This window comes from Tiliqua scincoides, chromosome 1 (assembly GCF_035046505.1).
Source record: "Tiliqua scincoides isolate rTilSci1 chromosome 1, rTilSci1.hap2, whole genome shotgun sequence".
Lineage (NCBI taxonomy): Eukaryota > Metazoa > Chordata > Lepidosauria > Squamata > Scincidae > Tiliqua > Tiliqua scincoides.
This window is the reverse complement of record NC_089821.1, coordinates 311,574,522-311,599,951: the sequence shown is the minus strand read 5'-3', so window position 1 is coordinate 311,599,951 and position 25,430 is coordinate 311,574,522. Positions and strand designations below refer to the sequence as shown.

General features: G+C 46.5%; 2 protein-coding genes and 1 non-coding gene across 6 annotated transcripts in view; 1 reads left to right on the top strand and 2 right to left on the bottom strand.

Moving 5' to 3' along the window:
- Positions 1 to 341: 341 nt before the first annotated feature.
- FKBP3 (FKBP prolyl isomerase 3) lies at positions 342 to 7,367 on the top strand. Its single transcript, XM_066630279.1, has 7 exons — positions 342 to 503; positions 1,230 to 1,331; positions 2,385 to 2,492; positions 4,219 to 4,354; positions 5,743 to 5,810; positions 6,560 to 6,657; positions 7,168 to 7,367. The coding sequence occupies exons 1-7, from the start codon at positions 402 to 404 to the stop codon at positions 7,220 to 7,222; spliced, it is 669 nt and encodes a 222-aa protein (XP_066486376.1). The 5' UTR covers positions 342 to 401; the 3' UTR covers positions 7,223 to 7,367.
- Positions 7,368 to 7,828: 461 nt separating this feature from the next.
- The window catches only part of PRPF39 (pre-mRNA processing factor 39), a 33,882-nt gene continuing 16,280 nt past the window's right edge, over positions 7,829 to 25,430 (bottom strand). For all 4 annotated transcript variants that reach the window (XM_066630191.1, XM_066630169.1, XM_066630183.1 and 1 more), the window contains 7 exons: positions 21,947 to 22,111; positions 21,497 to 21,623; positions 15,744 to 16,012; positions 13,524 to 13,708; positions 12,599 to 12,673; positions 10,116 to 10,236; positions 7,829 to 8,486 (listed from right to left, as the gene is read on the bottom strand). In XM_066630191.1, the coding sequence (XP_066486288.1) occupies positions 8,430 to 8,486; positions 10,116 to 10,236; positions 12,599 to 12,673; positions 13,524 to 13,708; positions 15,744 to 16,012; positions 21,497 to 21,623; positions 21,947 to 22,111 (999 nt within the window). In that variant the 3' untranslated portion in view covers positions 7,829 to 8,429. The remainder of the gene's footprint in view (positions 8,487 to 10,115; positions 10,237 to 12,598; positions 12,674 to 13,523; positions 13,709 to 15,743; positions 16,013 to 21,496; positions 21,624 to 21,946; positions 22,112 to 25,430) is intronic.
- LOC136638425 (small nucleolar RNA SNORD127) lies at positions 15,595 to 15,677 on the bottom strand. Its single transcript, XR_010793638.1, has one exon. It is a non-coding gene; the product is annotated as a small nucleolar RNA SNORD127 (small nucleolar RNA).

Below are 25,430 nucleotides of genomic sequence, written 5' to 3'. Positions count from 1 at the left end.
TGCCGTCGAAAACCCCGCCGGGCGCCCTGATTGGCTGCGGCGCTCACCGGCCCTGCTCGGCGGACTACACTACCCAGCAGGCATCGAGCGCCACTGTGGACGAACTACACTACCCAGCAGGCATTGGGCGCCGCGGTGGACGACCTACACCACCAGGTGGTACAGACTACACCAGCAAGCATCGAGCGTTGGGGTGGACGGACGACTCTCCCAGGTGGTAGAGACTACACGACCCAGCACGCACCGGGTTCTGAGATGAACGGACTACACTACCCAGCATGCAAGGGGCGCGGTCACGTTCTCGGGCGTGGCACGCGACGGGGACGCCTGTGAGTGGGCGGTGCTTCCCGGCTCCGCCCCTGGGGCGGCCTGCGCCTGTCCTTGCGCACGTGAGGCGAGCCATGGCGGCCCCCGCGCGGCCCTGGAGCCCGGAGGAGCTTCGCGGCGACGCCCTGCCCAAGCGGGAGATCGTCCGCTTCCTGCAGGAGGCGGCGGCGCACCGGGTGGGGCGGTGCGGGGCGGTCGCGGTCCTCCTCACCCCCGCGGCGGTCGCGTGTCCGCTGTTTCCGACGTGACGTGAGGGTCGGCCCGGGAAGCCTCCTGACGCCTGTCACGTGTGGAGCCGCGGACACGAGTCCCGCGCCTGTCTGGCAGGAGGCCCGTCCAGACCAGTCAGCCTGCGGAACTCCTTGCCACAGGAGCGAGTCTCCTGGCCCGGGGGGAGTGAAGGGAAGGCCCGGCAGGGTGCAGGACTCCTGGTCTCGGAGGCAGGCAGGGCGCGGGAGGCGGGCCCTGTGGCGGAGAGGAAGCTGGGCCGCCTGGACCGGGGCGGCTCTCACACAGACCCTGAACAGGCTCTTGTGCGGGAGGGTCTGGCCGCGCAGCAGTGATCCCCGCTGTGCACCTGGCAGGCAGCCTCGCCGCAAGCAGCGCTGCTTCTTCCCGGGCCTGGCCCCACTTGCGGCTGGGCACTGGCAGGGGCTCCCATTCGGAGTGCAGTCTCGGGCCGGCTCTCGGGCACTGCTGCCGGTGCCAGGAGGACGTAGGCCAGCACAGAAGCCTCCTTGAGGCCAGGTGATAGGTGCTCCCAGGTAGAAGGCTGGGCTCTTCGTGGTACCAAGTCCGATCCCTGCTGCAAGAGGTTCAGATCCTGCAGTGAGAAGGGAAAGTACCCTCAGATGGCACAGTCACAGGGAACATGCCTCACTAACTGCTGATTTCGCTTTTAGTTCCTTGCAGAACACAAATTACTGGGGCAGATCAAAAACGTGGCCAAGACTGCAAGCAAGGAGCAGTTAGTTGCAGCGTATAACCAACTCTTTGAAACGCAGGTAGGTGTCTCTTTGACCTGAATGCATCCTGACTCCTGAGAGAAAGGATGCTGCTTTTGAAAGCTTCAAAGACCCTGTTGTACAGGCAATGCTCTGATTTTGATATTTTGGGGAGGGGGCTGTGACTGGGTGGCAGAGCACATGCAGCACGTTCAGAAAGACCAACACATCTTGGGTGTAAGATAGCTTCAGCTGGGCTGAAGTAAGTAGCTTCAGCTGGGCTCAAAGGACCACAGGTCTGACATGATATCCAGCATTGTTAGTCTTCAAACGTTTTTTGTTGGTTGGCTGTTTTGATGGGTTGTGGCATTGCTACTTAATTCATCTTTTGGATATTTGACCATAGCATTTTATCGTTTAATCTCATACCGCTGTAAACTGACTTTGGCTTCCTGTTGAGGTAAGGAAAGATGGGGCTAAAATAGTTAAAGTAAAGAATACGGGGGGGGGGCATATCCATGGAACTTGTACCCGTGGATTGGGTCTGCAGGGCCCCCATGCATGCTTCCCTTCTGGAAGCTAGATGAGCTCTGGTCCTCTCGCCTCCGTAGGGTCTTCTGAGCTCAGCAGAGGCTGTGCCCATCCGCCTGCAGCTTCTGCTGGACTCAGAATGAAAATTAGAACCAAATAAAGTGACTTCCAGTTTTACGAAAAGAAACGGAAGTGATGTTTTAAATGATGGAGGGCTTTCCTAATGTACTTGCAGTTTTATGAAAAATCTGGAAGTCTTTTTTGTTCTAATCTTTGTCAGGCTGCAGGCAGACACATCTGGCCTCTGCTGGCCTCAGAAGACCCACCAGAGGTAAGGGGAGCAGAGCTTCCCTTGCTTCCAGAGGGTGGGGAGGCATTCCCTGGTATCCGCAGTTTCACTTAACCACGAGGGGGTTCTGGAACGGAACCCCCATGGACACTGGGGCACGCCTGTACCGATGTCCCTTATAGGGACACTAAGGATCACAGCAAGTAGTGATGCTACTTGAATGTCTGGCCAGCACTACTGATTGGTGTTTTTGCAGTGGGGAGAGAACCCAATGATGGATTTTTTCTTTCCAGAGCTTTAAGAGCACAGAGAGCGCAGAGCAGGTGGCTGAAGAGGTGAAAAAGATCAAAATTGACGAAGACAAGCCCAAAGAAACACAGCCTGAGGAAGCTGTCAACGAGGTAGGCTGAGAAGCTGGAAATCTCACAATCCTTGGCGGGGGAAAGGATGGAAACTTTACAGGAATGAGAGAGAGAATTGTGACAAAGAAATAGTGAGGCTTGTTATTGTGCCTAGGAGCCAGTACAGACTTTTAAGGAATTTGTGCAGTGGAAAAATACAAAGCATAGAGAATTCTGTTCCCTGGGAGCTTGGTCAAAGCAGGGACTTTCTCTGGGTGCCATGCAGGATGGTTGTGTTCAGGTAGACCTCAGAAATTGTTTCAGCAAATTTAAGATTGTCTCTTTGACTGTATGTGCTGAATAGAGACCTTCAAGACTAGTCACCTTTCTGCTGCTCAGGGGTTGTATCCAAATGTAGTGTTCTGAGATTCTCTGTGAGCTGCATGGGGCAAGTGGCAGCAGGTGGGCTTCTTCCTTTTTCAAACCTCTTTTGGCTTTGACGATGAAAGTGTTTTCAGTAGCCCTAGAGGTGCACCTACTGCAGCTGATTCCTGTCAGACATGGCTTTTTTTGGCAATGGCACAAGAGGGATGCCTTGTGTGACACAAGGTCATTTCCTGGAGCATTCTTGGGGAAGCGGTGCTGGCCGTCGGAATCACTCTGAGGACTAGTGGAGCCTCTGCTTCCTCAGAGTGAAAAAAGGTGTATGAAAAGTAAAAAGTTGCGTCACCATAAGCGAGGGTAAGCCCCCCTTCCCCGCCAAGCTCATGATGACCATACATTACAGGGACTCTGTGCAGATGCATGGGGGTCACAGTTTTGATCTCTCTCCTTTGTTCCTACACATCCCTGCCTCACAGGCTTACCAACCCCCAGTGAGCCAGATTCACTACATGTACTGTGTACATGTACTCCCCCATCTCAAAGATCACAACACTCTAGGAGAGAGCAGTGTAAAGTTCTCGGGGCAATATAGATATAATATAGGTTCTTGCACAGCCCCACCTTACAGGCCAAATACCCCAGTCATGGGGTTGTGCAGTTTCTCAGGACTAACTGCCCTACCATAGCTGCTACTACCCCTTTTAACAGCCAGTCTTCCAGCTAAGGGCAAACTCCCCAGATCTTGTAAACTCTAGAATGGCTCCTTTTTGGAACCATTCGTACATAAGAGCCAGGGGAGACAGCTCCTGACTCCCCCAGTGGGTCACAACCCGCAATTTGGGTAAGACTGCTCTGGGAGTCCTTGGTACCAGCATAGCATGGCATTCCTTATCACACCTCCAAGGTTGTTGCAAGGAGGAATGTTAAGGTGCTATTCTCAGTCTCCTAACAAGCTATCTAACAGCTGCTTCTAGCCTAAAAGATGGAAGCAGACCTAGCCATTGATTTTACCCTGTTCATCACACATGGAGTTTAGATTTCAGGGTGTTTTTGTGTGCAGGTCTTTTGCATACAGTCTCAAACAGCCATCGATGTTTGCTAGAGCCTTTCCATGTGCAGAAGGGTGAATTCTGTGGACACACTGGGCTGGATCCAAAGTTCCTCTTCTGTTTGTGGAACGGCTCTGAACATACTAAAATGCTTGCATGCATTTGGCCCTTGGCTACCAGGAACACTTTTTAAAGTGTCTTCAGTGATAAACTGTGACCTTCATCTTTACAGAGCTGAGACTTTTGACACTTTTTTGGTTCTTTGTAATGAAGAGGTTGCTTGATTTTCTTCATGTTTGGAACAGTAAGAAAAGGAAAGTGACAATTGTCTTGCTTCCCTCTTCTCAATCCAGGGCCCCCCAAAATACACAAAGTCGATTCTGAAAAAAGGGGACAAGATCAACTTCCCAAAAAAGGGGGATATTGTTCACTGCTGGTATACCGGGAAGTTGCAAGATGGAACAGTGTTTGATACCAACATTCAGACAAGTGAGTGTGTATGTGTGTGCCATGCTGTCTGTATATATGGCATTTGTTACAGAGCGAAAAGACAGTAGGGAGTGCGAACTGGAGTGTGCTGCCAAGAGCATCACAGGTGAGTTTTTTGCAGGGTTTGAAGGAACTGAGCAGGGAAGAACCCTACAGGGCTTTTGGAAGGCCTGCATGTAGATCTAGGTATAGGGGGCAGCAAAAAGCACAGTTGGTTGAGAGAGCAGGAGATATTCAGGTGTGGAGAAGATTAAGATTGCTGCCTCTGCTTCTCTATTTGGTCTGTGACCTCAGAAGAGTAGAGTTTGGTATTTGAACAGCCCCTGGGGCTGCCCAGTTTTTTATTTTAAATATTACTATCTTTATTTCTAGAGGAAATGCAAGGCGGCTTACAGTATCTAAAAATCAAACAAAATAGTTCACAAAAAGACCACTCGGTTCAAATCCACAGCAGGTATTACCTAGTCAGCACCCACAGCCAGTCATTACCCTCTTCTTAAAGCAAAATGAAAAAGCTGGATGGTTTGCACAGAGTCTGAAAAAGCATCAGGACCAACCAGGCATCTGTCAGGAGGATATTCCACAGAGGTAGTGCCGTCTGTGGGAAGGCCCTGCTCCTGATGAATGCCTGATGTTCCTCAGAAGGCAAAGGTACTGGAGCAAGGCTTCAAAGGACGATTGAAACATCACACTTGCCACTCTTAAATAGTCTCGTACAGTGTGCCTGTCCAAAGTGGTAGTATTTTGTGCAGAGCAAAGGAAGAACTGTTTGCACAATCCAGAGAGACCCAGTCCAGTGTTAGGTCTTCTGAAATAGACAAGGAGACATCCAGCAGCTCCCTACATTCCAGTAGATATTGCACCAGAGATATTTCTAGTGAGTTGTATCACCATGGAGGAAAGTTTAGGAGTGACCACAGTGTTCCTCATTGAAACAGTCTTTCACATTCTCTTTTTCCACATTGAATACAGGCAATTCTTGTGGCTTTAGTGCTTAGCAGGTTGGGCCTTGACCTAGACTTAGTAAGCAGTTCTTAACACAATAGGACTATGGAAGTGTGGCAGCCCTTCCGCAGAAGGTTTTAGCCATTTCCCTGACCACCTGTTGTGATGAGGCAAGATTTGCTTTGCCAATAGCCACTTTGAGCAAATGGATACCCTGGGCAATTTCCCCACAGACCAGCAGTGGGAAGAATTCTGCAAAGCCGCTTCAGATCTGTGGTTCAAATTGTGGGTTGCCTTCCCCAGAGCCAAGAGAGTGAAATAGATTGGCCACTTCCTCACAAAAGTGAGGGCTGTCCTTGGGTAGACAAGATGTATATGGTGCTATAGTGAATATCATAGCATGTCTTCAGTCCAGCAGGCTCACAAGCAAACTGTCTTTTCAGCCTCAAAGAAAAAGAAAGCGGCAAAACCACTGAGCTTCAAAGTTGGCGTGGGAAAAGTGATCCGAGGTGTAAGTATACCATGTGGTCAATGCAGCTGGTCTGTCCTCGTCAGTCTGCCATGTGTCTTGCCAGGCAGCTGTCAGGCCACCTACTGACATCTTTCAGAAAGAGGAGAGGGCAACACGTTTTTTTACCTTTTCAGTGGTGGTTACAGCAATACCTTGCCCTTTTGTCTGGTTAGGAAGCATGGATGAGAGTAAAAAAGGAATGAATGTCAAAGCACAGCCTTTTTTGGCTTGCAAATTTATTTCAGCCAGGGAGCAACAAACTATATAGCACATATGAATGTGTGTGAAACTTAAATAAACAGAAATAAAAATGTAATACTGTTGGTGAACCTTGTGGAAGGTTGGATGAAATTGGATGAGAGGAAAACACATGGATGAAATTTGAAAATGGCTGAAAGCCAAGACATTGCTGACTAAAAGGCACCATTTTAAACATGGAAGGTTATGCAATAAATTTACCCAATTTTTTTCAATGTTTCCTTTATTTTTAAAGTTTAGGGTGAGTGTATGTTGTTCAGAGGGTAAAGTGACCTAAATAACTCTGACAACCCTTTCCTGACCAAAACAGCAGGTCTTAGACGGCACCAGAGCACCTTAGTGGCTGGATGATGCAAGAGGGAGAAGCTCCAGTTGAAATGTTCTGTCACTGGAGCAGCAGAAAAATTGTTCTTGTCATTACTGTTTGAACCTCAGTAATCATATCCAATGTAGGAATTCCAGCGTTTCCTAAGTTGTTTTAATTTTTTCAGTGGGATGAAGCCTTGATGACAATGAGCAAAGGGGAAAAGGCTCACTTGGAAATCGAACCAGAATGGGCTTATGGAAAGAAAGGGCAACCTGATGCCAAGTATCCTTGTTGTGTTTATTGCTCATCCACATATAGATCTGATAATAGATTTGGGGGTTGTGCTGCCACTCAGAACATGAGCAGATGGGAAATGTGGAACAAACATGCAACGTCTGTTTCAACAATTGGGCGGGAGTACCAAGATCTTCAAATGAAATTCCTTGTGCTACTGCAGATTCAGTAGGGAAAACTGCATGCTGCCTTCAAGAACACCCTTGGAAGAAGCACTGCAACAAATTGACAGCCATAGCTTGACAGCAAAAAAGGCAGGGGATTGTATTCTAAAGTACTTGTCTGAACCCCACTGACATTAATGGAGCTTCAGTTAGTAATTGATTTCAGTGAGGCGCAGGATGCAATTCAGAGACAAAGCTTGCTCCTATTTCTTCCCTATACTCTCCCTCCCATCTTGGGAACTTCATATACTCTTGAAGAGTTCGTACTGGCCTGATTCTTAGGTTAAAATACAGCTTCTATTATAGATAAAATTCCTTGACGCCTACTTCTCAGAATTCCACCAAATGCAAAACTTTTCTTTGAAGTTGAATTGGTAGATATTGAGTGATGCATTTTTTGTTCCCCCGATTTTGGATAAATGTGAAGATGCTTCTCTGACTCCAGGAAATACAACTGTGGCCTTGTGGACTGAAAAATAAGTTTATTCTTTTTGCTATTTAGTGTCAGCTTCACTAAAGACCTGTTTATACATGGCTCTGACTTTTGCTATCATTGTTCTGCAGTGTCACCTAACGAAGTCTGCTTCTGACAGTGCTGCAGGTTTAGCATGTCACCAGGTTTAGCATGTCATTTAGCATGTCACCAGTGGTCCTGCATTACAAATAGCCAGCAAACTGTAGCTGAAGGCTAAAGTTGCTCCTAGTGATCCCTTATTTGCCACACCCATTTCTTTTCTATGGTGAAGTTCTAATCAAATCCCTCCTGCTGTTTAAGCAAGTTAGAACTGTATAGAACCAGATATACTATTTCCATACCAGCCCTCAAAAATGTATACCAACTGGGTGTGTCTTTATTTGCAGGGGTAGGGAGTTCTGTTAACAGTATTTCCAAAGTGAAGGGTGAGCCACCTCCAGTCAAGACAGCAGCAGTAACTGTTTCAGACCATCCAGCTGAAGACATTTTTCCATGGGAAGCAAATAACTTCTATAGAAAATTTACACAATTTGATTTTATTACAAAGACATTTTAATCAAACAAATTTCTAAACTTGTACATGAGTTCAATACAAAATCCACCCTAAACACAGCATAGTTCCAGCAACACACTTCATTTTAGTCACTTAAAAAAAATCAAAAGGATACCCTGCATACACTACCTTTAATGTCTTTAAAAATCTCACAGCTTTCAGATGCTGCAATTGTAAACCAACAGAGCCAAAACAGACACATCTGTGGGGGGTGGACAAGTGTTCAAGGACATTTACTTCAGTGGGAAGGGAATGGAACAAAACTCAAGGAGAGTATTATGCCCCTGCAGAGGGACAAACATGTTCTGGCAAATCTGAGCCAGTGCTTTATGAAATAGTAACTGAAAATATTATTCTGTATCTTTGTTCCTAACTTGAATAGCAAAAAAAGTTAATTTCTGCTAAACTAAGTGTACAGCAAGGTATCAACACACATTTGTCACTTGTATCCTGTGAACATCAGCTTCTTGCACATGCAGAAAAGACAAAATACATGACAGTTTGTTCGCATCCCTTTTCTGAAAACAAACTTCCATAGCCCATTTTGCCTCCATTTCCATTCTTCTACTCAGGTTGATGAGGACTGATAATATTGCCCGTAGTTCCATGCATTGGGGTAGTTGTACTACAGAAGAGAAAGAAAATTTTAGTTGAGGAAATTCTTAAGTCCCAGCATTGCTCTGCATGAGAGCATTAAACAGAAGTCCCACTCAGGCAATGCTTGGAGTTTAAGGAGAGGGCAATCTTTTCAATGCAAACAGTTGGTCACTGCCATCATCTTAAGAACGTAAGAACAGCTCCACTGGATCAGGCCATAAGCCCATCTAGTCCAGCTTCCTGTATCCCACAGCAGCCCACCAAATGCCCCAGGGAGCACGCCAGATAACAAGAGACCTCATCCTGGTGCCCTCCCTTGCATCTGGCATTCTGACATAGCCCCATTTCTAAAATCAGGAGGTTGCGCATACACATCATGGCTTGTACCCCATAATGGATTTTTCCTCCAGAAACTTGTCCAATCCCCCTTTAAAGGCGTCCGGGCCAGACGCCATCACCACAACCTGTGGCAAGGAGTTCCACAGACCGACCACACGCTGAGTAAAGAAATATTTTCTTTTGTCTCTCCCAACACTCAATTTTAGTGGATGTCCCCTGGTTCTGGTGTTATGTGAGAGTGTAAAGAGCATCTCTCTATCCACTCTGTCCATCCAAGCAAGTTTGCCATCTCTGCCATTGCAATAAACATAACATGGAAATTTAGTTTAATAAGCCATTTCTGTCCAAAGTTGCATATATGCATACACTTGTGGGCTGAGCAAAAATCTGTTAAAAAAATAAGAGCCCTGCTGGATCAGGTTAAGGGCTCATCAGCTTCCTGTATTGCAGTGGCCCACCAGAAGTCTTGTGTGCATCCAGAGGCAACAAGATATCTGTATCCTGTTGCCACTTGCTTGGATCTGACATTCAGAGATGGCCTACTTCTTATGGCTTGTAACCTGCTATATATTTTTCATCCATTAATCTGTCCATTCCTCTTTTAAAGGCATCTAGGTTGGATGCCAGCACCTCATCCTATGGCAAGGAGTTCCACAGATTAATTACAGGCTGGGTGAAGAAATCTTTTCTGTTCTAACTCACCCAACATTCAATTTATGTCCCCTGGTTCTAATTTTAGGCAAGATGGAAAAGAACATCCTTCTATCCATCCCATGCATAATGTAATGGGTCAGAAACAAGCATGGTGCTGTTTAAAATGGTTACTCTGAAGCACGCCACCCCCAAGTGTCTGGAACAGGGGTGCCCAAACCCCGGCCCTGGGGCCACATGTGGCCCTCGAGGCCTCTCAATGCAGCCCTCAGGGAGCCCGCAGTCTCCAATGAGCCTCTGGCCCTCTGGAGATTTGCTGGAGCCCACACTGGCCCAACACAACTACTCTCAGCATGAGGGAGACTATTTGACCTCTCCCATGGGATGAGGGTTCCCTCCACTGCTTGCTGTTTCACATCTGTGATGCAGTAGCGGCAGCAAAGGAAAGGCCAGCCTTGCTTTGTGCAAGGTCTTTTATAGGCCTTGAGCTATTGCAAGACCATTCATTCGTTCATGTAAGTTCATCTTTAATATAGTCATTTATGTAAACTTATTCAAATTTTAAATGTAAATTAATTCCTTTTCCCCCCAGCCCCCGACACTGTGTCAGAGAGACGATGTGGCCCTCCTGCCAAGAACTCTGGACACCCCTGGTCTGGAACATTACCTGGTACCAGGCATTGTAGTTGTAGGCAGCCTGATTCGCTTGCATATCTCCGTCTGTCATTTGGCCAGGCACAAGAGCTGCCTCATCACCGTGAGCCCTCTTCTCATCTGGCTCCTCACAACTGCAAGATTGAATAAAAGTGTCATTCTAGCGAGTACTCTTTAGCCCTGTGCTCTGCCAGCAGTCATGCCACTAGCTGTTCTTTCCTGAGGAACTGGTAGGAGAGACTGGTTTTTCAGGTGTTGAGAGCAAGCTGGGAGAGCTGCAAGCAGCTTAGAGGGACCAGGGCTGGGGAAAGTGGCCAAGGCCAGCAGCACAAGATCCTGACATCTGAGCTGTTTTCTCTTAGCAGCACATTCCTGGGAGTAGTTCCATAACAGAGAAGGCAGCTAAGAATCTTCACCAGCACCCTCCCATGCTCAACTTCACAATGAGTGTCCTGCAAGTGCTCTTACCAGGGCTCCAAATGAATTTGGAGATCTAACAGCAAGCCCTTGTTCCCACTACTCCCAAGTACTTGCTTTGCCTCAGTCTCACTAAGGCAAGTCTACACTGAAATTCTTAATATCAAAGGAAAGCAAAGCAAAAGGTAATCGGATCTACTGGATTTCAGAAAAGGTGGCTTTAATGGGATCAGAAACCAAATCAGTCCTATTTCAAGGCTAGGCTAGTTAAACCAGCAGAGCTGCACAAAGGTTTTGGAAAACCTGTAAAGAAGAACAAAGAAGTGGACGGCCGGTCAGTTGACCAAGGCCCAAGTCAAATGTGCAAGACCACATGTGGAAATGAGTATTTCCCACAGAATAACTGCACTCTGGATGCAAAACCCATGGGATCTTTTTATTCACAACTCCTGTCTGTCCTACAGAATAAGCACTGTACGAAATAAGCCAAGTACCTTCTTCACTTTTTATTCTCTGCGTTTCAAATCTTCAACATGGATTTTGAACATATGGTCAGAAAATCCACTGGTTCTCTCGGGTACATTATCCTGGGTGACCAGCTAGCATCACCAATTTATGGGGAACCTTCCTGCTTGGAAACAGGGAGGCAAGTCTTTTTTTCTTCTTCCAAAAAGGGTTTCCCCTCAAGGAGGCCTTGCTTCCTATGTTTAAAAAAAAATAACTAAATGATGAGGGGGGGCTTCCCTGTGAATGTTGGTGTGGCGAATCACATAATATGCCTTAAACCAGGAAGTTTTCTTCCCTCAGAAGGAAATTCCTGCCTCTTTCAGTGGGCAGGTCTGGCTGGGATACAGACAGAGGAAGCCTGCCAAAAAATGATTGACAGTGCCGGGAGAAGGACTAGCACAGCCAGGAGAAGCAATCTAGCACAACCAGATTGGGGTAAAATGTGCTTGCACAACCTATATGAAGATGGTGAGGTGTCTGGAAGCCAAGTCCTATGAGGAAGGGAGAAGAGAGGACGCAATAGCTGTCTTCAGGTATCTTGTGGCAGAAGGGGAGAACCTGCTTTTTGATTATCTCAAATGCAGGAGTAGAACCCAAGGGGTTCAAACCGGAAAACAAGGTTAGGCTAGATATAAGGAAGAGGTTCCTAACTAAGGGCTGGCACTGGAACAGCATGCCTTGTGGGGTAGTGGATTCTCATTGGAAGTGTTCAAGCACAGGTCAGATAGTTTCCTGTCCAGGAGGTGGTAGTTACCTGTACTGAGCAGAGGGCTGAACCCAATGACCTCCAAGGTCCTTTCCTATTCCAGTATTCTATGATTTCTCTGAACTATACTACTTCAGACTGCAGAGCTTGCATGACTGAATGCTCCTCCAAAAAAACAAAAAGATATACACCCCCAATTACCCAATCTTCCATGCCAGAGAACACTGCACTAGAACCCTTCTCGATAGTCTTATTTTCTATATGAAGGGGATTTGTGTTTGTTTTTTTTTGCATGGGGTTGTATTTAGCTGTGTGTCCCATACATACACTGAGCGGCTTGAGGTGATATAGACACACAGCAATAGCTAGGTTTGTGACAATTTACTTAACACTGCAAACCCGGAGGATTGAGGAGTCTTGCTGTGCCTCAGCAGAGGATCTCGCCTTCTTTTAAGAGTCAAAAATGACTTCATGTTTCTACATACTAATCAGTAATAGGCTGACAGCCTCAGTGAGATTGAGGCCAGAACATAACAGCCCGCAATACCATAGTCTTTCGAGACTGAAGGTTGCCAACAATAACTGGATCAGGCCATAGGCCCATCTAGTCCAGCTTCCTGTATCTCACAGCGGCCCACCAAATGCCCCAGGGAGCACACCAGATAACAAGTGACCCGCATCCTGGTGCCCTCCCTTGCACTGGCATTCTGACATAGCCCATTTCTAAAATCAGAAGGTTGCACATACACATCATGGCTTGTAACCCATAATTGATTTTTCCTCCAGAAACTTGTCCAATCCCCTTTTAAAGGCAGGCATTTAATGAGCAACCCAGAACTCTTCATTAAAAGGAAAGAGATTCATACCCATTTTCTGCTTTCCTTTTTAGCGATTCTTGTTCCTTCAAGAGAGCCTGGTGCTCTTCATAGGCATCCAAAAGCCTGCAAAGAAAGAAAGAAAAAGCAGCAGCCACAGATTAGACCTTACAGTCTATCAGCTTCGGAAGTCCTGTGGCGGAAAGCTTTTGCCAGAGGCTTATCTACCTCGTACCTGGGAAGCTACCTTTGCTTGTACATGTGGCACCCCTACATCTATCTGCCATCAAACACAGTTATGATCTAGAAACAGAAAGAAGCTGAGCTGCCTAAAATAGCTTGTGGGTCACACTGAATGAAATTCTCCATCAGGAGTTAATGGTTAAAACACTCCCTGTTTACTTCTACAGGTTGACTCTTAGCATCCACAAGGGTTCCGTTCCAGGAGGCTGATTTTCAGTTCAAAGCAATTAAAAAACCCTTTAGGGAGCAGTTTAAAAATAGCCTGCTTACCATGGTAACAGGTCAATCAACCTCCCTCCACCTCTCAGGGACTTAGACCAGCACTGTTTCAGCAGGCATGCGCTCCAGGGGGAAAGGAGGGGTCTGCCTCCCAGCGGAAAGGAAGCTGTTCTAAGCCCCGGAAAGCGGGAGAAAGATTTACTGCCTGTCTGCCGTGTTACCATGGTATTTTAAGCCATTAACAACTGCCTAAAGGGATGCTTATCTCTTAATTTAAATAGCCTACCTCATTCGCGTTGAGATAAGACTGCAGGAGAAAAATCCGCTGAAATTAAGTTGTACAATCAGAATTTTGGCCCCAGCCTAAATTCAGGCCAGAGCAGGCAAAAGAGCCATCTAGGAAACATGACCTCCATCAGCTGTCCTGACCTTTGTTGGTGGCCACAAAAACATTTACACTGGTTCAAGTGCCAGCCGATTGATACCACTAGGAACCAAACAGTTAAAAGCTCACTTGTTCACATCCAGGCCAAAATCTTCAAGAAATTCCACTTTTCGCTGGGAAAATATGATCCTCATTTTTATAGCCAATGCGCCACTGATGGCTTTGTCAAAACAGGCAATGATGTTTTCTTCATTCTGCTTCAGGTCTCCATTGTACTCTATTTCCAGCAAGTTGAGATACAGCTTTGGGTTATCCTGTGCAAAAACACATTTGTCCAACAGAAGGGTATGTATTAGAACAGATTTCCTCTATAGCAGCAGTTTTCAAACTCTTGGGGAGAGTTTGAGCCGCTCTAAGTTCTTGTGGGGGTGGGGGGAAGGCAGCTCAGGGGGGTTGCAGGGGCTTGACTGCATATACCTGAGCCTCCTGCTACCTCACGGGGGTGCGGGCAGCCCTGCATGACCTTCTTCAGGGCTCCCTGCAGCGAAAGCAGAGCAATCACGCCCCACCTCCACTAAAGCTACAGGGAGCCCTGCAGAAGATTGCGCAGGGCTCCCCGCACCCCCAGGAGGCTGCAGGGGGCTCAGGTACATGCAGCAAAGCCCCTGTAGCCCCCCTGAGTGGCACAATCCTGGGGATCGCGCCGCTGCCTCCTCCTTGCCTCCAGACTGCCCCTGCTCATTAAGGTGAAAGTGGTCACAGCCCACAGGCTGGGGCGTCACAACGCCCCAGTCTGAAAAGCCCTGCTCTATAGTGACAAGATATCCTCAGTTTTGCCTAAGTATTAAGATGAGGCTTTTAAGAGTCGGAGCAAGCCAGCAACACAACCAATGGAGGAGCTACCCACAAAGCCCCTCCCCCAATGAGACTGTTCAACTGGCAGCCCACCAATAATATCCTCTGATAAAACAGAGCATCCTCAAAATCCATCTTTGCCATTCTCCCTCAGGAACTGATTGTTCAGCTCATCTATCCAAGCAGCCTACAGTGCTGCCAGAATTCGGCCCTTCAGCCCAGTTCAACTGAAGCACAAACAAGCCTTAGAACAGAACAGGGAGAGACTCCCTGCTGGCTGCACCTTCTATGGGCAGCGTGTTAACCTCAAGACACGGCAACCTGCATGCTTGTGAATGGACCTTGATGTGGACTGTGGCACTCTGGAGCACAAGCAGAATCCTTGCACTTGCAATGTCTTTCAGCTAAAAGCATCTTTCTAGCTCTCATTACTTAAGAAGGAAGTCATGAGCCAAATAGGGTTGGTTACATCTTCCCACTGAAGTGAGATGTAAACTATGCAAACGAGACATTCTAAAGCAGGGGTGCTCACACTTTTTTGGCTCAAGAGCTACTTTGAAACCCAGCAAGGCCCGGAGATCTACCGGGGGGAAGGAAGCGTCTGACAGACACCCCCTTTAATGTATGGAGCCCCTGCTGGAGTCTAGTCAGTTTCGTCAGTTTTGTTGCTGCATGCCTGAAGAGCAGCTAAAGTGTCAGTTTCAGTTTAGTGTCATCTAAATATGTCAGTTTCGTCTAGTCACTAGACGAAACTGACATATTAACAGTTTGGAGAGACAGGGCTCCGCGATCTACTCATTTTGCCTCGCGATCTACCGTTAGATCGCGATCCACCTATTGAGCACCCCTGTTCTAAAGGGTCAGCTGTACCAGCCAGCATTTGCCTAGGTTTGTATGTGTGCATGTAATACAGTGTGAGAACCCAGGTGTACTGTAACATTTCCCTTTTTATTTGTCCCTGTTACAAGTGTCTAAACGCACCCCCTGCTGCCACTGCTCCGGCTGATTGGCTGCCACCCCATCTACTGCCCTGTGCACACCATGGTTCTGTAGCAGCTCACTGGACTGAGCACTCTCTGCTCCGGCTTCAGACACAACAAGAGGACTTGTTTTCCAACCTTCTGAAAATGGGCAATCTGATTCATCCTGATACAGTACTTACCACCCTGCAACTCCACTTCCAGTATAGATTACCTCTGGTTGCTGTTTACTGGTGTAGTGTGAGAAATGACTACAGCACACTAATACCAGGGTCTGACCCCTCTTGCTTCAAGATGCAACCTCTTGCTATGTCAAGTTATAGAAGTCTAAAGGATGGGGGGGGGGGCTCAGAGGAATGCAGGTCAGGCAACATCAGTTTAGAGGGACTGGTGTCTCCATCCACAGTGATGTGCATTGCAGAGATAAAAGAAATCATCACAGTTGCCAACCACAAAACTCTCTTAGAAGTCACAGGAAAGAAATGCTCAGGGAAACTCTGAGGGAAATGCGTACCCTGTCTCTGTCAATGGCATCCAAGAGCACTTCCCTGGCTTTCGGGAGGCTCTTCTGAATTTTGAAGAGATGCCGAGCAAGCTTGACAGCAAAGAACGACCCTTCATAGTTCGATTTGGCGTTTTTCACAGCTTCCTGGAGCAAATGTTCTGCTTCTTCCATATTTCCGTGCCTCCGCTCTAAGCTCACCCTCCGCAAGCGAATCATGGCCAGCCCAGAGACGTTCTCCTCAAAGGTCTTCAGAATTCTTCGGGCTTCATTAATATTCCCTGAAAAGAGGGGCAAGACAAGTAACACGGTGTTTTCAAAACTGCATAGAGCTGGGAAGAAAGGAAGGCCTCTGGGCCCTCCTGCACAGCACAGCACCAGCCTCTTCCTTTCTTCCTTCTAGCATTCATGACTGAATGGCCAGCAGCACAGGAATCCCCTCCCCAAAGCTCTTGGTGTGCTGCAGCTGGGAGAAGAGACAGCACCAATATCTTTCAAGAAGGTGGTGAGGCTCCTTCTTCACGCTACTACTACCTTCAACTCTACCCAAGCCCTTTGAACAGATAGCGGGAGAGGGAGGGTTTTCTCTTATTGTGCCAAGACTGAAACACAAAACAGCTTCTGAAACACCAGAAGCCTCTCCTAGAAGACTGTGGGGGGGGGGGGGTTTGGTGGCCCCCTCAAACAGCTGGCTAGAAAGCAATGTTTCTGGAACCCTGTACATACACTTCTCAGCCTGGTTTTGATTTTTGCCATCATATACACATAGCCTCCTATTTTTATGGTTCTATAGATAAATCACTGTATTACCTATTAAGTAAGGAACAAGCTGTTTTATCCATTATTACTGTTTTATTTAATTCCTTATTATTGCTTTAATGGATGCAGGGGTTATTTAAGAGACATAAGTGGATGCTGAATGCTGCCTCCGACATATTCTCGGCATCACCTGGCAGGACAAAGTTCCAAACAACACAGTCCTGGAATGTGCTGGAATCCCTAGCATGTTTGCACTGCTGAAACAGAGACGCCTGCGTTGGCTCGGTCATGTCGTGAGAATGGATGATGGCCGGACCCCAAAGGATCTCCTCTATGGAGAACTCGTGCAAGGAAAGCGCCCTACAGGTAGACCACAGCTGCGATACAAGGACATCTGCAAGAGGGATCTGAAGGCCTTAGGAGTGGACCTCAACAGGTGGGAAACCCTGGCCTCTGAGCGGCCCGCTTGGAGGCAGGCTGTGCAGCATGGCCTTTCCCAGTTTGAAGAGACACTTGGCCAACAGTCTGAGGCAAAGAAGGAAGGCCCATAGCCAGGGAGACAGGCCAGGGACAGACTGCACTTGCTCCCGGTGTGGAAGGGATTGTCACTCCCGAATCGGCCTTTTCAGCCACACTAGACGCTGTTCCAGAACCACCTTTCAGAGCGCGATACCATAGTCTTTCGAGACTGAAGGTTGCCAACTACTATAAGTGTGAGGGAGGAATGAGTGAAGACTGCTTATCCTGGATTGACTTTCGCAAGTCTGAACTAAGAGAATGCTGCGTGTCCTCAAGAGATGAGAACGTGGTGACCTCGCACACAACTGGAAAGAATGTGAAAGAACTGGCTTTGCTTGATAAGGAGTTGCTGGGACTCCAGTTTCTTCTAATATTGGGATGCTGGCATGCAAGAAGCCCTGTCTACCTGTCAGCTTTTGCAAGAGTCAGCAGAGGTGGAACTGAGTGAGGAGATGCACACAAGGGCACCACAACTGCAATCCTATCCACATTCACCTGGGAGTAAGTCCCACTGGCTATAATGGAACTTCTGAGAAGACATGCATAGGACTGATTTCTAAGAGTTACGGCAAAGTGCTAGAAAAAGGTTCTGTTCTTAAAGATGCCAAAAGGATTATAGAAACAGCAAGACAGACCTGAGCCTTGGGGAGAGGCCAACCACCAGGACCAAGCATTAGGTCACAAAATATTGCCAGCCTCTCCAACCTTCCATTGTGCCTGCTACAAATGGAACCAGCCACCTGATCTGCATGCAAGTTGGCTGCGTGAGCTTATAGGGACTGTCTGGACTGCTTTGCTAGGTTGGTGCTAGTTTAGATTGCAAGAACAAAAAGCAATACACTTCATTGTTCCTCTCAAACCAATTACATATGTCCTGCCTAAAGCCCCCCAAATCCAATTAATTGTCTCTTGTTCAACCTTTGACAGTTACACTTAATTCCAAGGAATTAAGTCAGATAGAAGTTGAAAGAGAAGATGTTTCAGACCTCACTGATAAAGATCAATAAGTCACCGGGCCCTAATGGCATCTACCCAAGAGTTATTAAGGAACTGAAGAATGAAATTGCTGATCTCTTGACTAAAATATACAACTTGTCCCTCAAAACGGCCACGGTGCCAGAAGATTGGAAGATAGCAAATGTCACACCTATCTTTAAAAAGGGAAAGAGGGGGGACCTGGGAAACTATAGGCCGGTCAGCCTAACATCCATACCAGGTAAGATGGTGCAATGTCTTAAAGATAGAATCTCAAAACACAGACGAACAGGCCTTGCTGAGGAAGAATCAGCATGGCTTCTGTAAGGGCAAGTCTTGCCTCACGAACCTTATAAAATTCTTTGAAAAGGTCAACAGGCATGTGGATGCAGGAGAACCCGTAGACATTATATATCTGGACTTTCAGAAGACGTTTGACACAGTCCCTCACCGAAGGCTACTGAAAAAACTCCACAGTCAGGGAATTAGAGGGCAGGTCTTCTCATGGATTGAGAACTGGTTGAAGACCAGGAAACAGAGTGGGTGTCAATGGGCAATTTTCATAATGGAAAGAGGTGAAAAGCGGTGTGCCCCAAGGATCTGTCCTGGGACAGGTGCTTTTCAACCTCTTCATAAATGACCTGGAGACAGGCGTGAGCAATGAGGTGGCTAAGTTTGCAGGCGACACCAAACTTTTCTGAGTGGTGAAGACCAGAAGTGATTGTGAGGAGCTCCAGAAGGATCTCTCCAGACTGGCAGAATGGGCAGCACAATGGCAGATGCGCTTCAATGTCAGTAAGTGTAAAGTCATGCACATTGGGGCAAAAAATCAAAACTTCACATATAGGCTGATGGGTTCTGAGCTGTCTGTGACAGATCAGGAGAGAGATCTTGGGGTGGTGGTGGACAGGTCGATGAAAGTGTCGACCCAATGTGCGGCAGCAGTGAAGAAGGCCGATTCTATGCTTGGGATCATTAGAAAAGGTACTGAGAACGAAACGGCTAATTTTATAATGCAAATCGTACAAATTGATGGTAAGGCCTCACCTGGAGTATTGTGTCCAGTTCTGGTCGCCACATCTCAAAAAGGACATAGTGGAAATGGAAAAGGTGCAAAAGAGAGCGACTAAGATGATTACTGAGCTGGGACACCTTCCTTATGAGGAAAGGCTACGGCGTTTGGGCCTCTTCAGTCTAGAAAAGAGACACCTGAGGGGGGACATGATTGAGACATACAAAATTATGCAGGGGATGGACAGAGTGGATAGAGAGATGCTCTTTACACTCTCATATAACACCAGAACCAGGGGACATCCACTAAAATTGAGTGTTGGAAGGGTTAGGACAGACAAAAGAAAATATTTCTTTACTCAGTATGTGGTCAGTCTGTGGAACTCCTTGCCGCAGGATGTGATGATGGCATCTGGCCTGGATGCCTTTAAAAGGGGATTGGACACGTTTCTGGAGGAAAAAATCCATTATGGGTTACAAGCCATGATGTGTATGTGCAACCTCCTGGTTTTAGAGGAGGACTACCTCAAAATGCCAGATGCAGGTTGTGTCTAGCTCTCTTGTGTGCTCCCTGGGGCATTTGGTGGGCCGCTGTGAGATACAGGAAGCTGGACTAGATGGGCCTATGGCCTGATCCAGTGGGGCTGTTCTTATGCCTATACAGTATATAAGAACATAAGAAGAGCCCCGCTGGATCCGACCATAGTCCCATCTAGTCTAGCTTCCCGTATCTCACAGTGGCCCACCAAAGGCTTCAGGGAACACACAAGAGAGCTAGACACAACCTGCAACTGGCATTTTGAGGTAGTCCTCCTCTAAAACCAGGAGGTTGAACATACCCATCATGGCTTGTAACCCGCAATGGACTTTTCCTCCAGAAATTTGTCCAATCCCCTCTTAAAGGCATCTAGGCAAGATATCATCACTTCTTGTGGCAAAAAGTTCCACAGACTAACTACATGCTAAGTAAAGAAATATTTTCTTTTGTCTGTTCTAACTCTCTCAACAGTCAATTTTAGCTGCTGTCCCCTGGTTCTGATGTTACATAAGAGGGAAAAGAGCATCTCTCTATCCCCTCTATCCATCCCCTGCATTATTTTGTATGTCTCAAACATGTCCGTCGTCGTCCCCTGGTGCCTCTTTTCTAGACTGAAGAGCCCCAAAAGCTATAGCCTTTCCTCATAAGAGAGGTGCCCCAACCCAGTCATCATTTTGGTTGCTCTCTTCTGCATTTCTTTCATTTCCACTATATCGAGATGTGGCGACCAGAACTGGACACAATACTCCAGGTGTGGCCTTACCATTGATTTGTACAATGGCATTATAATACTAGCCAACTTATTCTCAATTCCTGAGAGAAGATACAATAACAGTGCCCTTGCCAGCATTTTTTCCTGTCACCTCCCACCCTCAGAAACGACCAAAAAAACATTCTCCAATGAGGAGAATTTGTTGCTACTGATGTTTTCCTGTGAAGTTAAAATATTTCCTTATGTCACTTTTGGGTCTCCAAAATGCTGCACAGACTGCAGCATATCATGGCTTGGCAGGCTGTCTTCCGAAAATGAACTACAATTGCATTTCTTGTTTCCTTGCTTTTCTCTTCAGTACCCCTTCTCTGAACCCTTCCCGTCTTCCCTTTCTTAGCTCAGGGAGTGGGGTAACACAGCAAGCCATACATGCTCAGAAATCTGCACATGTGCACAAAGTCAGCTGGGGTGAAAGACCCCAGAAGCAGCTGGCTAGCACAAAGGCCAGGGGCAATCTGCAGTGCAAGCAGGAGGCCCCCCGGTGGAACGACAAGCACCGTTCACACGGGAGAGGGATTAGGCATTTGAACCATTTGTCTGATTTTCTCTGTAAACTGCTTTGTGAACTTTCTGTTGAAAAGCAGTATATAAATACTGTTAATAATAATTAATAATAGGCAGGGTGCCAGATCCAGACTGAGTCTGGAGAGCACTGGGATTTGCTGCTGCAGCACCCTCCCTTCAACCCATGTTTTTCCTTCTTTTCCTCCTCAGTTGCACCCAATACACATTCACACCGCTTCCACCAGTTAGGTGCACAAAACAGGAATGGTACTTTATAGTCTTTTGGTGAAAGGGTATTTCTGTATGTCTTTTGACATTCTAAATCTATTGCCTTTTTAAGGGACATCTTTTGCTCTCCAGTCTTTCCTTCTTGAGGGTTTTTTTGGTTTTCTGCAGAACACTCACTTGCACCCAGTCTAAGATCTCTTATCAAACTGAGCTGTTTTGCCATTCGAGCCACAGTTCTCTCTAAAGGTTTCAGTTAAGGACTGAAATCAAACACGTACTCTCACACCAGGTGTTTTTCAGAGGGACGTATTTATCAAAAATTTCCCATGCAGCTCCACTGGTAACAGGTTAGCAGTACAATTTAAGCAGACCATTAAGCCAAGCTGGTGTTCAGGTAGGCTATTCCTCACCCCCCAGCCTTCTAGGAGAATCCAGACATGCCCGATATCCACTCCTCACCTTGCTGTTCTTCAAACGCAGCCCAGAGCAAGTGCACCATCGGCTTCTTTGAAAGGTGTATCGTGCAGGCCCGGCTGTAGACATGCCTCACCCCTTCGATGCTATGGTTCTCCATGTACTTGGCATACTGCATTTGAAGACAGAGCACAGACTGAAGAATTCACAGCTTACTCAGGGTTGCTAAATACTTGAGAGAACTATAAAATTCTTGTTTTTAAACCCATTCAGCACCTTTATTGAACCATTAGACTAGTTTCTGTAAGGAAGGACGAAGAGAGGCAACGAAGTTGGCATATGCAGCTGTCAAATCTGGTTGCAAGCAGACCATCTCCTAATGCAACAGATATAGTTATACATGAACAACATTCAAACAAGAGTACAAAAGGTTAGTCACTGATCATCAATGTTTGCAAAGAGCGAGTGTCGTCTGTGGGAGGAGACGCCCCATACCTTGATCCAGAACTCCTCATAGAGGGCACAGGAGATCACGCAGCGCTCAAAGAGGACCACCACCCGCTCGTGAGTCCCGTTCTCAATCTCAAAGTCCAAGTACTCCTTCCAGTTCTTCAGCTGGGTTTTCTCCAGTGGCTTGACGTGAAAGTAAGGCCGTTTGATCTGGAAGGACACGTGTCCAAAGGAATGGAAAAAGTTTCACAATTGAGTAAAAAAACCTTGGCCTTCAACAACATGACAAATATGAACCCTCTTGCTATCTCGAAGCAAGGCCTTACCATAAGAACTAATCACATATTCACCTGTACAAAAAGGAACGCATTGAGAGGAAAGCAGAATCACACGGCACAACACCAGTCTCGGAGTCGTTGTCATTGCCTCTTATTTAAAAAAAACAGTTCACTAGACCAACCTGTACTCTTCCCGCCACACTCTCAAGCCCTCTAACAGCCTGACTGGGCAGGGAAAAGGCAGGAGCATTTTCCTTCCAAATTCAGCCTATGTTCATTCATACACTCCACACGTTTGCCTTTGCTGCTTTCTTATCTGCCTCCATCTCTAGCCCCTTTCCCAGCCCCCCTCTCCCTGGACAAATGCTCTTTGCAGCAGAGCACATCCATAGTTGGTTCCTCATCCTATCCCAGAAAAAAGAACAGAATTCAGACTTTGTACTCATTTTCTCTACCTTTGTCTTCTCAAAGCTAATTCAGGTGAGGAAGGTAGGAACACATTTGTATGGAGGAACCAAAAGTTGACATAATAAACCTCCAGTGCATTCATTCTGTACAGAAAGGTTGGCTTTCTACCAGGTTTTTTAGTCCTGGTGTTGGAAACATTCATTCTGGATTCTGTTCTGGAACAAATGCAGCCCTGCCCTCCAGGTGGATGCAAAGAATGGAAGAGCCTACTTGCTGCCAAGAGACTTGCAGGGTTGTGCATGTCTGTGTGTGGGAGGGAAATTTTATTGAGAGGAGCCTCTGGCTGGGTGTTAAGAAAACCCAGGACAAGATTTTGGCAAAAATCTTGGGCAAAAGAAAAATCAGGGCAAAAGAAAATTCTTTACATTCTTTACTTATATAATAAACAGCTGTTAGGAAGATGGTGGGGGATTCAGTTTCTAATAAGACGTATGATGGGACTAAAGTTTGCAGAAGAGTACTGCAATCTATTCTACAAATATTCCTTCTGGAGTGGGGGCTGATTGCAATTGTTTGGTGAAATGGAAAAGGCCTTCTTAATGAATTACACTCTAGAAACCTTGGCTATCAACCTAAGACACAATGTGTGGGCTTCTGAGTAGCATGTTGAGGGACAGGTCAATGCTTGGCTAATACGCAGATTTGATATTTGTGGGCCTCTGGGCACAAATATTAAAAAATACTGGTGCGCCCAGTATCCGCTGGAGTGTTGGTGGGTTCTGTTCCGCAACACTTACAGTTAAGTGAAACTGCTGATAGCAACGAACCCCCCTCCCCCGAGGCAAGGGGAGCCTTTGCCAGGCTCAGAATGACAACTGCAGGGAAAAAACACAACTTCGTTTTTTTTAAAAAACACAAGTTGCTTTTCCCCCCTGCAATTGTCATTCTGGGCCCGGCAGAAGCCACAGACAGATGTGAATGACCTTTGCTGGGCTTCGAAGACCGGGGCGTGCACAGGGGCCCCTGAAGACCCAATCCACAGGTAACTGAAACCACAGAAACGGAATCCACGGATACAAGGGATCTCCTGTACAAAGGAAATTTGTCCCTAACAGATATGTTCACAGTGCAAAAGGCATATGCACTGTATGTTCAAAGCTTTTAGCCCAGGGATGTCAAACATAAGGCCTACAGGCCAGATACAGCCGGCAGAAAACACTTTATCTGGCCTGCATGATAATTGGGCTCTCTCTGCACCACCCTTTTCAGCAGTGCCACTTCTGCTGAGGAAGGGAGAGATGGAAGGAGGCCTCAGAAGGCAAGGAATTCTACAGGGGAAGAGGGTGACCAAGAGGAGTGAGAGACAAAGATGCAGTCAAGGTGCTGGGACATTCCGGTTATCATGCCCTTTCAGTTGCACCTGTCAAGCACCTCTCAGTTGCTGAGCTGTAAAGTGACACCTTAGCAAAAGTGGTGCTGCTGCTGTAAGGGTGGCCGGCATGATATTTGGGCTCTCCCATATCTTGAAAATAACATCAAGATTTGTATATTTTCTGTCATTTGCAGCTAATGAGTTACCACACAAGAATAGAGTGCTTATCTCTGGTCATCACCTACTTAATGACATCACTTGCTGCTTAATGATGTCACTTCTGGCCCTCAGCAGGAATCATGAATGCTACTCAGCCCACTATATGAAACCAGTTTGATACCTGATTTAGACTGCTCCTAGATTGTTATGCAATTGCAGACTAATTTGTTTTAATTGCTACAGCTACCACATAGTATGCATGTTTTATTAGGAAATGCACAACAGAAAACAATTTCACAGTAATTTACCTCAGGTTTTTTGAGGATGATTACATCAATCTGTCTTGCTTGAGCTTTCCGGGAAAAGCTTTTTAGTTTTATAATTGAAAATATGTTAGCAGTGCAGTGCAGTGATGCGAGCTGAGTCCTGAGAGACTCAAGTTGAAATTCTTACTCAGGCATAAATTGGTTGAATGCTTTGACAGAAAAACAACATATAAAATAATAAAACTACAAAGTTCCCTGGGTGGCCTTGGACTAGTGTCTCACTCACGCGCGCGCACAGTCTATCTCACAGAGGTATTGCAAAGAAAGAAGGTGGGGAAGAGAGATCACACATGCAATGCTCAGTACCATGGAGGAAGGGTGGGATTAAGACATGTCATAAATTATTCAATTATTTCTGAGGTCCCCTGCTCTATCATAATAAGAGGGTTTCCAAAATGGGACCAACTACAAAGACAATGAAAGGTTTTGGTACTCGGTGAAAGCCACCCCATTACAAGAGGAGGAGTCAAATCACAGAAGATTTTGTTCCCCACTGAGTTTAAGGGTTAATAGAAGTTACAACTGCTACCAAGGTGTCACTATGCACTTCAACACAAACTTCCTGTCCCAAAGGGAGTTGGAGGAAGAACTTTCATTTCCAATGCAGGTACAAGAAATCATTAGAACTGCACTGTAAAGGTGAGTTTGTGAAAGAAAGGGACATAAGAACAGAAGTGACAATACTGGAAACTGGAAATACTGGAGATTAAAAAGAAGAGTTGGAAATATCAAGACCAGAAAGAAAGATGCAAGAGTGGCTGTTGGTGATGAAGGCTAATCTATCTATCCCTTGCAGGCTAATAGTTCAATCCAGAACATGCTCACTTTAAAGTAAGGTTGGTAGTTTTCCTGGGAAATTTCTCTCAGGAAAATGTGCATACTACAACACTCTGTTGGAGACCCCTCTTAAAGTATTAACAATGCAGAAGTATTGCTATAAAATGGTGCAGGCCTCTGGCATTTGGCTCTAAAACAATTCACACATG